At 42.5% G+C, this 13,238-nt stretch overlaps 1 protein-coding gene across 4 annotated transcripts in view; it reads right to left on the minus strand.

Moving 5' to 3' along the window:
• Nucleotides 1-13,238, minus strand: part of LOC121293108 (FYVE, RhoGEF and PH domain-containing protein 4-like) — a 335,511-nt gene that overhangs the window by 68,435 nt on the left and 253,838 nt on the right. For all 4 annotated transcript variants that reach the window (XM_041215765.1, XM_041215764.1, XM_041215767.1 and 1 more), the window contains 3 exons: nt 8,552-9,053; nt 3,630-3,719; nt 1,349-1,497 (listed from right to left, as the gene is read on the minus strand). In XM_041215765.1, the coding sequence (XP_041071699.1) occupies nt 1,349-1,497; nt 3,630-3,719; nt 8,552-9,053 (741 nt within the window). The remainder of the gene's footprint in view (nt 1-1,348; nt 1,498-3,629; nt 3,720-8,551; nt 9,054-13,238) is intronic.

The following is a 13,238-nucleotide window of genomic DNA, read 5'->3' on the forward strand; positions in this document are numbered from 1 at the left end:
TGGACATGCGCTGCTTCAGTCTCTGAGGAGTTGCAAATGGTAATGAACATTGCACAATCAGCAAACATCCCCACTTCTGACCTCATGACGGATAGGAGGTCATTGATGAAGCAAAATTAAAACTGCTCTGGTCAAACTTAGGATATGTTTTTATATCTTACACTGTCATCCATTCAAAATCTTCCATTTACGTACAGCACTTCAAAAACACAATATCAACAACATTAAATACAGAAGGTAAGATATCTGCGACACTGATCTACTCAGACCTGGAAAATCTCAGGTGTGATCCTTTGTTTGTTTTAAGTTAGCTGATTTACCCTGAACAGCAATGGGGCATCGAGTTTGGCTCCAATTTCAGGGGCAAAATTTTTGCCTCAGCGGGTGGGTGCAGGAATCAGCAGCGCACCCGCCGACAATTAAAAGGCCTGTTAAGTTCATTAAAGTCTCAATTAACTTACGTTTTTTGCTGCTTGTCCAACCAAACGGTTAGCGGGCAAGCAAAAAGACAAAGTGGCCTTTGCACTTTTTAGGAAATCTCATCCACAGACGGGATGATGTTTCCAAAAGCAAATAAAAATAAAATAAAAATTTAATTAATAACATGCCCCTGCTCATGTGACAGAGTCACACGAGCAGACATGTTTTATAGCATTTTTCAATTCTTTATTATTTTTTGGAAAACTCTTCATCCCCCGGGGCAACTCTGTGCCTCAGGGAGATTCTCAAGTGCACACTCGCCCTGCTCAGCCTCCTCCCCCTGCCCAAACAGGTAGCACGGAGCATTGCCACTCAGAATTTCACACAGGGTAGGCCTTAATTGGCCTGCCAGCGTGAAATCGTCTTCCGGCCTTGAACGCGGGTGGCGGTTGGCTCCTGACCACCCCCACCCGTCCTCGCTGAGCCTGCCCGACAAGGGCTAAATTCTGCTGCAGATCACCATCAAGGAGGGAGTGCATGTATATTGGAGAGGACATAATTTGGCTCCTGTGATGTTTCCTACATGGTTATACATTTTGCTAACATTCTTTATTTAGTATTGTGCATGTAGAATTTGCACTTGGCATAGCGCAAACGGACTGCTTGTATTTGGGGACACTACAGCAGCAAGTGTCAATATTTATGGGGGAGGAGAAGATGGTCAAAGTCCTTTTTCCTTCTCCTAGGAAAACCTGATGTGTCATAAATGTACAGTGCACTTTCTGGTAATTCATTGCTAGATGATGAGTTACAATATTAAACTGCAGTGCACCATCTTACATAGAATGAGTGAGCCTTTCATTTAAAAAAAAAATCTTTGTTAAAGTTAATGGGAAAAAATAACAAAACAAGAACATTTTTGACTTACCAGAGATTCATGCGGGTTTCCAGCTCTGGCAGCAAGAACTGCGTGTGGAAGGTGTAAATGGATGAAATGTTGGAGAAGATTTTGGTGACAACCTCTGCAGGAAAGGAACCCTTGCTATTGGCTTCCTCTAGCAGTTTAGCACAGAAAACCTGCAGAACAAATCAAATAAAGAGCTAGTTTTGACTCACGGTGCTCAATAAATGTTTATATTAAAAAAGGTAGGTCTATATTCAGTAAGGTCCCACAAAGCAGGTGGCTTTAATATTTTACAGACACAGGCAAGCGGATATTTAGCCCCACTTATCTTGTGAGGTATTCATAATATATTCCATTAATACTGCACCTGAAAACTTATCTTGTAAATATTCAGACACAGAGGTTTTAAAAATATGGCTGGGTTGCTGTGCAGCTGCAGCTGATTTGGGTATTACTCAGGCTACTGCTGTGAAGCAAGAGTCGAGAATGTTTTATCTGTTGAACATTATCTTTAAACGATCAGGGTAGAATTGTCCGGTCCCATTGGTAGCGAGCATGAGTGGACAATATGGCAAGAAGGCCAAAAATTGGTTTTTGAAACCAGTTTGCGATTGTCCACTCCACTCATCAATGTTGGGCCACGTTTCCCACTGCCGCACATCAGAAACCTAATTTCAATATGTTTCTATGTTTCAATGTTCAAACACCAATCTAAAGTAGCCTTGGGGCAAGTATTGTGTATAGACTCCTTGAAGAGTGTCAGAAGTAGAAACATTTGGAACTGAGGTTAGTTCTTTCATGGGTACAGAAGATCACAAAGTCACACAAACATAACCATACAAAGTTTATCACAACTCAGTGTTCACGCTGCTTGCAGGTTATTAGTCAGTTCTGGTGAACTTCTAAAGATTAAATCCAATATCACATCCACCACACATTAAGGAACAACCACTGATTACTTCTAGGAAGTTGTGTCTCATTCTCTACAGGTTGTCCCTTGTCTGGCTAATTATCTCCAGGCACACTGGAAACCCTTAAAAGTCACCTTCACTTGCCTAAACAGCCCTTTCATCTAACTGTTCAAATTAAGCTGCTGGGTGATAGCAGATGCCAAATATTATGTTGCTGCCTTAATAATTTCAACCAGACTGCTTTTCTCTCCATCCTCACAGCAGCTGCTATGGAGATCCTGTAGCTCAGTAGATAGCAACCCTGCCTGTGAGCCAGAAGCTCTAGGTTCAAGTCCCACTGCAGGACTTGCTGGCCACGGAAGGAGCATTCACGATTCAAACAGTTCGGTAATCAGCATTCTAATCCTTCCAACACTTCCCTAAAATTCCCCAAAGGGAAAAGTATGCATGAAGATATACAAAACAAACAAATAGCTGCTAAATCCCCTATTACCAGTGTTGTTATGCCAACCCCAACCATCTTTACAGGTCTGTATTTGTGGAGATTATACATCTTTAATCTTCAAAATGACCAAAATGCTCTCCAGAATACACTTTAAAGTAGGCATCAAGGTTTCTCTCTTTTTTTCCTCTCATACCCCATTCCACCAAATTTCTCTACTGTGCGCATTGAATCTTGCTGTAGTATAGTTCTATGGATCCTGTCGTCTTGACAATCTAATTCTTCGTTTATGAGCACTCACAGGGAATTTCCGCAAGTTAATTAAACACTGGGGGAAGAGACCACATGTACCCAGTTCTATCTTCAGACAACTTCTGCTTTCCAGCAGGAGTCAATGAATTGCAATCATAATTCTCAAAAGCAAAAAAAAAACAGTTTGAGTTTGTCTTGTTAATTAGCTCTTCTTCCATATTGCAATCCTTCTGCACTGCACAACAATACGCAGTCAAAGAATCCACAAGCCATTACAAGGCAATTTTTTAAAAAATTTGCAAGTTTAAATGAAGAAATCCAAAAGGAAAATGATCATTTTCCTCTGCAATTCATGACTCTCTAGCAGAATTGCAAGGAGGTGCACCTTGTAAATAAATGCTTCCTGTAAATTTTCAGTTTTATCCCAAGTGTTTCATTCAAGAGCAAGAAAAAAAAATTAAGGAAGTCTTGAATTTACTGAGCCTTTCATTAACTCGGGACACCCCAAAGTGGTTTACAGCCAATGGTACTTTTGAAGTATAGGCAATATTGAAATATAGGAAACGTGACAGCCAATGTGTGCTTAGCAAGATCCTACAGACAGTGGTATAATAATGATCAGATAAATAAGCAAAACAACAGCAGTAAGCATACTTGCAAAAGAAATGAAAGACAAATACTTAACACTTTCATCACTAACCTGGTCTAAGAGATGAAGTTTGCTGACATAAGCTTTTTCTGTTAGCAGAAGCTCATTAGCAATCTTATACAGCTTCTCTTCATTTGTCTCCTATAAAGGAATGCAATTTGTATTTAAATTGTATTTTAGGCTCAAATCTGTTAAGATAACAGCTGATGGCATTCATCATTATACATGCTCAAATGCTACAGGAACATCAGACAAGGGCAGCCGCCCCTCCGTCCTTTTCAGTGGTTGGCGGAGAGGAGGGCTGTGGCCGCAGGGGTGACCAGGATCGGGGACGTGCTGGGTGGCAGAGGACTGGGCTGGATGCTCCCGCAGGAGTTGGCGCGACGCGCGTCTGTGAGTGTCCAGGTCGCAGCCGATGCCATCCAAGATCTGAGAACGGTCGTGCTCGGACCCGACGTTATTTTGGGTCTTGAAGTGGCCCAGGTGCGCGGTGGTCTTCCGTCTGAACGTTCCCCTGTTCGGACAGAATTCCACATTGGCCCCAAGCCCCGAACCCTCCCTCGGGTGCTGGTGCCCTGCAATATGAGCCGCCTCGGGGACATGCCCTCCGTGCCTTTTGGCACGGCAAAGAGGGGCTTTTTGTATGGACTGCTGCTGCACACCTTCCATTTTCTCGCCCTTGTCCGTTGACCGGACACGCCCTGGCGTGCCTTGTTGCCGTCCGGCGGCGGAGGCCCCCGTTGGGAGGCCCTCTACGGAGGTGTCCTCCCCCTTTCTATCGGGGACCTGGGTTGAGGGTGTTGCATGCAGCAGTCCCCTATAATAAGAGGATGCATAGGTTCACGGACTCTCAGGACACGTGCCCTTTTTGCGGTCTTGTGGAGTCCGTGGACCATGTATACATAGGGTGTTGTAGGCTGCACTCCCTTTTTAGTTATTTGAAAAACCTTTTATTGATGTTTTGTTTGCACTTCAGCCCCACGCTCCTGATCTATGGGCACCCGGTGCGGAAGGGGGTCGGGAAGGAGGAGGACCTCCTCGTGAACCTGCTCCTGGGTCTGGCCAAGTTGGCCATTAACAGGTCCAGGCAGCGGGTGATCGACGGGGGAGTCCCGCCCGATTATTTGTCCCTCTTCCGCGGCTACGTTCACTGCCGGATGTCCCTGGAGAGGGAGCACGCGGTGTCTGCTGGCACTCTCGAGGCCTTCCGTGCTCGTTGGGCACCGCGGGGACTGGGGTGTTTTGTTGACCCCTTTAATCACATTTTGATTTAAAGTTTGTAAGGTTCCTTTAAACTTTTGTCCTTGGTTTTACAGCTGACCTGAATTAGGGGCTGTGCCTGATTTATCCCAATTTTGTTGATTTGATTTTCATTTAAAAGATTATCAGACAAGGGCAGATGCACGATTGAACATGGAAATAATGCACCACCCCATTGTTAACTGCATGAAAATGGGACCTCACAATCTGGCTCATTATTCAAATGCATTGACATGGTGTGAAGTTGCTGCTTGCACAGTAAATACCAACTAAACTCACCACAGAAAGTTAGAGCCAATTTAAAGTGACATGATGACCCTAATTTGGAGCCATTTAAGGTTCATGTACATTCAATTAAACCTAATCTGTGAGATTCTGATGTGCTAAGTGCTAATTACTGTTAATGAACCTCATTAGCACTGAAAATTAATCATGTGTGTGTAATCTCATTCTCCAGTTTAATTGTTGTTGGATATTTGAAAAAAAAGGAAAATGTAAAGGAAAATTCTACTTTTCCTGTGTTCCTACTTTCTCAGTATGAGGGTGGAAGAGAGAAAAAGGCAAGCGAAGAAGCAGGTGATATTATGGTATTCATTAAAAAATGGTGGTGCCACCACCAAGTTCAGCTCAACTGAATAGTCAGCAAAGGGTCTGGAATAGTCGGTGACCATGGGAGTTTTTCAGGGTGTCAAATCACTTATCCCATCCCCACCTCAAGGTAAGATTTTCAATCTATAATGTTAACTTTCTCCACCAGCCTGACTTATTGAGAATTTCCAGCATTTTCTGTTTGTTTCACTAGAATGATGTCGGGCTTAGAAGATTAATTTTGAGGGCAGGATTCATTACCTTTTTTGTATTCCCTCAAGTTTAGAAAGTTAAGCTGTGATCTGATTAAGTGGTAAGATATTTGCGAGGACAGATGGATGCAAAGAAGCTATTTCCATTAGAGCTAGGCCAGTTGGATGTGAAATCAGGAAGCATTATTTTCACACGAGAATATTGGAAATCTCACCTCTCCCACCTAAAAGGCTATGGGCAGTGATTCAATAGATCACCCATGACCTTAAAATAGACAAGAAGGGCTGAATAGTATACTCCTGTTCTTATGTTGCTATAGCTATGGATGTAGTGATGCAGGATTGGAATGAAAAACCGTTGCTGGAGAAGTGTGGTCTGTGATTAGATAGAAGAATCGGACTATGTGAGGGCATTCCATCTGAGTTAAACAATGGAGGAGGATAGTGCAGTCAACCATGTCAAGATGCAGAAAGATTGATCAGGATAAGGGACAATGTACCACTAGGTCACAGCAACAGAATATCATTTGTGACTTTGGTTAGATCTATTTTGACACTGTGACATGGATGGAAACCCAAAGGCAGAAATTCAAACAAAGTTGATTAAACCGTTATAATGATGGTGTAGCTCTCATATATAAATTATACCTTGGGCTGTCCCCCTGTTCCTCTGGCAACTTGTCCTTTGAACACACCTTGTCCCACCCACCATACCTCCCATTTAAAATTCTTGTTCTTTACCCCAAGTGATATGCCAAGTAGCTTTTCTGCTTTCGTCCCTCAGCTTTCATGCTGAGTAACTTCGATCCTCAGTGATTTCAACTTCCATCTCATCCTCTTTCTCCCTCTCCTCAGAGTTCTCTGCCCTCCTTTCCTACCTAAATCTCTCCCTCCCAAATTCACAGCTACCTGCTTGACTTGATTCATGTGGCCTTGCTACTTACAAGAGTGGTGGAGCAATATTTGAGGAGAGGTAACTGTTTATAATGTCGGATAGCATGGCGGTGAGGAGGGAAAATGGATAGTCATTAGCCTCTCATTAATTTCATTCCCACTAAGCTATCAGAGAGAACTAGAAAGAAATAGGCTTAAAGTTAGGCAAGAAGAAAGCAGTAGAGGCAGCTGAACAGATAGTCTCAATCTTAGCAACTAGGAGGTCCATGAGCACCTTGTACTTGTTGAACATTAAGTTGGAGGAGGCAGGGAAAAGGATTTTAGGAAACAAATTTATAGTGTAAAAATTAAGTCAGTGGCTCTACAGGATGATCCTGGGATATTTCTGGCAGTAAGGACTAACAGCACTTGATGTGGTCCAGACAGACTTGGCATTGGATGGCTAAATCAGTTGTGTGTCAGATACACCCAAGCCTGTTGCCTTGCGCTTGCAGAAGTGCAGATTGTGGCCAGTAGGGAGAATAGTTAGAATGGGGCAAGAGTGAACTTTTCGTCAGGACAAAGGCCTCAAAACTGGAGGTGAAGGAACAGTTGAGAAAGTTAATGTGTGATCTGATTAACTGGCAAGATATTTGATAGGATAGATAGATACATACAGAGAAGCTACTTCCATTAGAGCTAGGCTGGTAACTGTATAAGTACCATGGAGGACCAAAAGCTGGTTTATTCTGAATTTGAAAGTACAGTTGCAAATGGTGTGGATTTTTTCTCCCTGGGGCAAATTTCAAGGAGAAACTTGGCATTGAGGTTGGGGGGGTGGGCAGGTGTGTTGGTAGAACATAAGAAATGGGAGCAGGACAAGACCATAAGGCCTGTTGAGCCTGCTCCACCATTCATGGCTGATCTTGGGCTAAAACTTCACTTTCCCGCTCACTTTCCTTATCCCATGATTCCCAGAGAGACTTAAAATCTTTCTATCCCAGCCTTAAATATATTCAACGATGGAGCATCCGCAACTCTCAGGGGTAGAGAATTCCAAAGATTCACAACTCTTTGGGTAAAGAAATTTCTGCTTATCTCAGTCCTAAATGATGAGCCCCTTATCCTGAAACAGTGCCCCCTTGCTCTATATTCCCCAGTCAGGGGAAACAACCTTATTATCTACCCTGTCAAGCCTCTTCATAACCTTAAACAAAAACAAAAATTGCTGGAAAAACTCAGCAGGTCTGACAGCATCTGTGGAACGGAATACAGAGTTAACGTTTCGAGTCCGTATGACTCTTCATCAGAACTCAAGAGTTATACGGACTTGAAACGTTAACCGTATTCCATTCCTCAGATGCTGTCAGACCTGCTGAATTTTCCAGCAATTTTCGTTTTTGTTTCAGATTTCCAGCATCTGCAGTATTTTGCTTTTCTCTTCATAACCTTGAATGTTTCAATGAAGACAGCAAATGTGATATATAAAAATGAAGTAAGAGGAGTGGAACAGGTTGAAGTGGAGAGGGTAGCAGAGAAAATGGGGAAGTCACCACAATGTGAACTGGAGTAAACAGCACACAATTCACAGAATTTATAGCAAAGAAATGGGTCATTCTGTCCAACCAGTCTATGGTCTACTAAAGCTTCCTCCCACCCTATTTTATTTAAACCTATCCTTCTATTGCTTTTTTTTAATGCATTTATCTTGCTCCCCTTTAAGTTCAACTATCCTACTTGCCTCAACTATTCCATGTAAATTGCACATTCAAACAACTAATGCCTAGAGTTAATACTCCACTGCAGTCAACGTGTAAAGTAGGGCAGGTGTACAAATCGATGTTTGACCCTAAACTGCACCACCCCTCCACTTCAAATTAATTTGGATAATTATATACAATTTGCGTTGGTGGTGGGAAGATTCCTAATGATAGTACAGCATTTTCTTTATGGACAAACATTTGAAGCAAACTCTCAAATTAATAAATTACATTGTTTAATGGGAGTTTCCCCAGGATCAGCTTTTATAAGGTTTATTACCTTCTTTTCTGCATGCATTTCATTTTCGTTTTCCTTTTTTTGGATTTCTCCATTCCAACTTCTCTTTGATTCCAGAATGTTGTGTGTTTCTCTCTGTGACTCCTCTACATGTTTCCCATGTGGACACTGGACTGCATGGAGGTCAACTGCTCTTGTGCACAGATCTGTAGATGGCAATAGATTCAAAGCAGCAGTCTTTTGTTTCTGGTTTGATTGCTTGTTGTCCATCATTGAATCAGCTGTACAAATGTTGGCTTCAGTACTGCTGTTGTTTTGGCAATCTGTTGGAAGTGGTGCTACGAGTCCATTGGCTGGCTGAACCTCTGTATTTGGACTAGATTCTGCAACATGATTTGATTTCACTGTGTCTGCCCTCTGTCGCTGAAGTATAGGGTGGTCTGACAGGAATTTTGGTTGAGAGTGAATCGAAGTTCTTGCAGAATTTCGGGGAGAGTGTGACCCACTTTGAGCATCCTTTTTTTCATCATTAGCGTTAGCTGGACTGTCAAAATATAAAACTATTGTTAATCCCAAATCATCGGTTAAATAACACTACATTCCCACCGCATTACAAAAAAGGGAAAAAAGATACACAAGATAGTTGGTTTCTTTCTTTGCTTCTTGGCAATACGAAGTGATACAGAAATGCAGTCCCAAAAGGGTAATACACCATTTCTATGAAAAAATATACACTTGCTAAAACAAGCACAGCCTGCAAGAGAACTTGTGAACTGAAGTCAGTCTCTGTTGTACTGTGGTAAGAGATTGCTTCTTCCAAAAATAAATAACTTATTTGGTACCATGAAACAGTTCAGTGCACTAAAGGAAATTAATTACCCAAATATTTTTCTCTCTCTTTTTCCTTGAAACTAACCCAGTTAAAGATCATGGCACTGTCCATAATCAAGGAGATATACCTGTCCAACCTGCAGATATTCTGACAAATGCAAGCAGTACCATTCCTCAGACAAGTTATCATAAGGTGTTCTGGAGGTGCAGGCTGTGCTGTTCATCCTCCTTTGCATTAGTCAGTGTTCCCTTCATACTCGAATTAGCTTACACTTAAAATGACGATGCAATCCTTCAAGTTGCAACAACCAGGTTGCTGTGAACTGTTCTTAATGAGTAGAGTCCAAAAAAGGAGTCACAGGAACATACAGGGAAGCTGCTAGCTACAGTGTGTACTTATCCCCAAATCATTTCCATCTTTTGCCCTGCACTAAACACGACTCACCACATTCACATCAATAATACAAAGTGGAATATATCAACCAAACTGCCACCCCCATTAATACCAAGTGGAATGCACTGACCTCAATGCCACCAAAGTGCCAATAAGTGAAAAACAATAAGCACATTTTCACCATTATTACAGTCAAGACTAATAAAAGGCAAGAAGATGAAAATTGGAGGGAGAAACGACAATTTAAGTAAAGGTTACTATGCTCACTGCTGGCCTCCACCATTCAGCCTTTACTTATAGCCAAACCTATGAAGAAACTCCCAATTCATTGGCACAACAGCCTTTTTGGCCATATTGCAGATGCTTTAATGTAAATGTTTTCACTGTTTTCTCTCATTTTAAAATCAAAAATAGAAGATTAGAGCCAATAGATCCTCTTTTAAAATAAAAGTTGAAAGGAAAAAAAAACTAGCTGCAAGCGAATAGGTTTTTGTGGCCCCTAATCAAACTAAACAATGAGACTGGTGGAAACCAACATCACATGAGAGAATGTACTTCTACTTTCCACTATAAAGCCAGCTACACAAGTATTCTGCATTGTATTTTTGTAGGTGTCTTATTACACTTTTTAGCACACTGGCATATCTCTATTTTTCTTTCTTTATCTATGTATTTCCTCATTCAAGGCAGCATTTCAATAAATCTCTACAGTAGCCTCTCTCATGCCACAACTATAGTGCAGAACTCAAAACATTGTACAATACTCAATGTGGTCAAACTAAAGTTTAATTTTCACACCTTAATTACACCTTGACTCTATTCTTGCCAGAAACCTCACTATTCGATTATTTTAAAAAACAAACCATAGTAACCGCTAAAGTACCAGATTGTCGTAAAATCCATCTGGTTTACTAAAGTTTTTTGGGGAAGGAAATCTGCTGTCCTGGCTGACAGCTACATGGTTAACTTTTAGCTGCCCTCTGAAATTGCCTCAATTTCATCAAACAGTTGCATCAACTTAGGCATCAGGTATAACAAAGGCACAACCACCATCAGCCCAGTTGGATCGGAAATGTTCTCCTCACCACTGGCGGGGGCAGGGGGCCTGGGGGTGGGGGGGTGGAAAGAGGTGCCAAAATAGAGACAGCTGTCCCATAGACAATGGTATAGAGTCAGGAGGGAGTGGCTCACAGTGTCCTCAACATTGACCTCAAACCCCATGAAATCACATGGCATTGGGTTAAATATGAGCAAGGAAATCTCCTGCTGGTTACAAACTACTGCCCTCCCTCAGCTGAAGAAACAGTACTCGATGTTGAACACCATTTGGAAGAAGCACTGAGTGTAGCAAAGATACAGAATGTACTCCAGGTGGAGGACTTCAACAGTAGCTTGGTAGGACGACTACTAACCAAGCTGGCCAGATATATCCTGAAAGATATATCTGCCAGACTGGGCCTGCGGTAGGTGGTGAAGGAACGAACAAAAAGGAAAAACCTACCTGTCCTCATCCTCACCAGTCATAGATGCATCTGTCCAGGACCTTATTGGTAGGAGTGACCAGCATTCTGTCCTCGTGGAGATGAACACCCAACATTACACTGAGGACACCCTCTGTTGTGTCATGTGGCACTACAGCTGTGATAAACGTGATAAGTTTAGTACAGGTGTAGCAGCGCAAGACTTGGCATCTATGAGGCGTTGTGAACCGTCAGCAGCTGCAAAGTTGTATACTGTTCCAATCTGTAACCTCATGGTCTGGTATGTTTCTCATTCTAAGATTAACAACAAGCAAGGGGACCAACCCTGGTCCAATGAAGAATGCAAGAGAGCATGCCTGGAACAGCACCAGGCGTACCTAAAAATGAGATGCCAATCTGGTGAAGCTACAACAGAGGACTACAAATATGCTAAATAGCAAAAACAGCGTGCTATTGACAGAACAAAGAGATCCCACAGCCAACAGATCAGATCAAAGCTCTGTAGTCATGCCAGATCCCATTGTGAATGGTGGTGGACAATTAAAACAAGAGGAGGCAGCTCCATGAACATCCCCATTCTCATTGATGGCAAATCCCAGCACAGCACATCAGTACAAAAGACAAGATTGAATAATTTGTAAACAACTTAGCCAAAAGTATTGAGTGGATGGTCTTTCTAATGGCCTCCTCCTGAGGTGCCCATCATAGACACCAGAATTCAGCTAATTCAATTCACTCCATGTGGTATTAAGAAACAGCTGAAGGCATTGGATACAGTAAAGAATACAATCCTGACAAGATCCCAGCTATGGTACTGAAGACTTGTGTGCCGAATTAGCTGCATCCCTTGTCTGTTCCAGTGCAGCTGCAACACTGGCATCTATTCAACAACATGGACAGTTGCCCAGGTATGTCCTACCACAAAAAGCAGGACAAATTAAATCCAGCCCCATCAATCCACCCTTAATCAAAGTGATGGAAGGCGTGCTGTCAAGGGGCACTTACTCAGCAACAATTTTATCATCAATGCTTAGTTTGGATTCTGTCAGGACCACTCAGCTCCAGACATCAATACAGTCTTGGTCTTAACATCTTAACATGGATAAAAGAGCAGAATTCCAGAGGCGATAGGAGGGTAATTGCCCTTGTCATCATGGCAGCATTTGATTGAGCGTGGCATCGAGGAGCCCCAGTAAAATTGAAGTCAATGGGAATATTTGCACTGGCTGGAGTTTTTTTTATTCTTTCACAGGATGTGGGTGTGGCTGGCTGGGCCAGCATGTATTGCCCATCCCTAATTCCCCTTGAGAAGGTGTGTGGTGAGGCCATATAGTGTAGGTACACCCACAGTGCTGGTGGGAAGGGAGGCATACCTAGCACAAAGCAAGATGATTGTGGTTGTTGTTAGGGCAATCATCACAATCCCAGGATCTGTCTGCAGGAGTTCCTCAGAGCAATAACCCTTGGCTTAAACCATCTTCAGTTGCTTCATCAAAGACCTCCCCTCAATCATAAGTTCAGAACTGTGGACATTTGGTGATGATTGCACAATGTTCAATCATCAGATGATGCCTGCGTGTAGCAGGATATGGACAACATTCAGGCTTCAGCTAGTAAGAGAAGAGTAACATTTAGGCCACACAAATGCCAGGTAATGACCATTTCCAACAAGAGAGTCTAATCACTTCCCCTTGACATTCAACGACATTACCATTGAAAAATACCATGGGAGGAGGTGTAAGGGGGCCCGGGATTGCCATTGACCAGAAAATAAACAAGATCAGCTACATAAATACTGTGGCTACATGAGCAGGTCAGAGATTGAGTAATCAATTGTGAGTAACTCACCTCCTGATTCCCTAAAGCCTGTCCACCATCGACAAGGCACAAGTCAGACACGTGATGGAATATTCTCCATTTACCCTGCATGAACACAGCTGCAACACTCAAGAAACTCAACACCATCCAGAACATAGCAACTCATTAGATTGTCACCCTATCCCCCAGCTCACGCATTCATTCC

This window comes from Carcharodon carcharias, chromosome 21 (genome assembly GCF_017639515.1).
Source record: "Carcharodon carcharias isolate sCarCar2 chromosome 21, sCarCar2.pri, whole genome shotgun sequence".
Lineage (NCBI taxonomy): Eukaryota > Metazoa > Chordata > Chondrichthyes > Lamniformes > Lamnidae > Carcharodon > Carcharodon carcharias.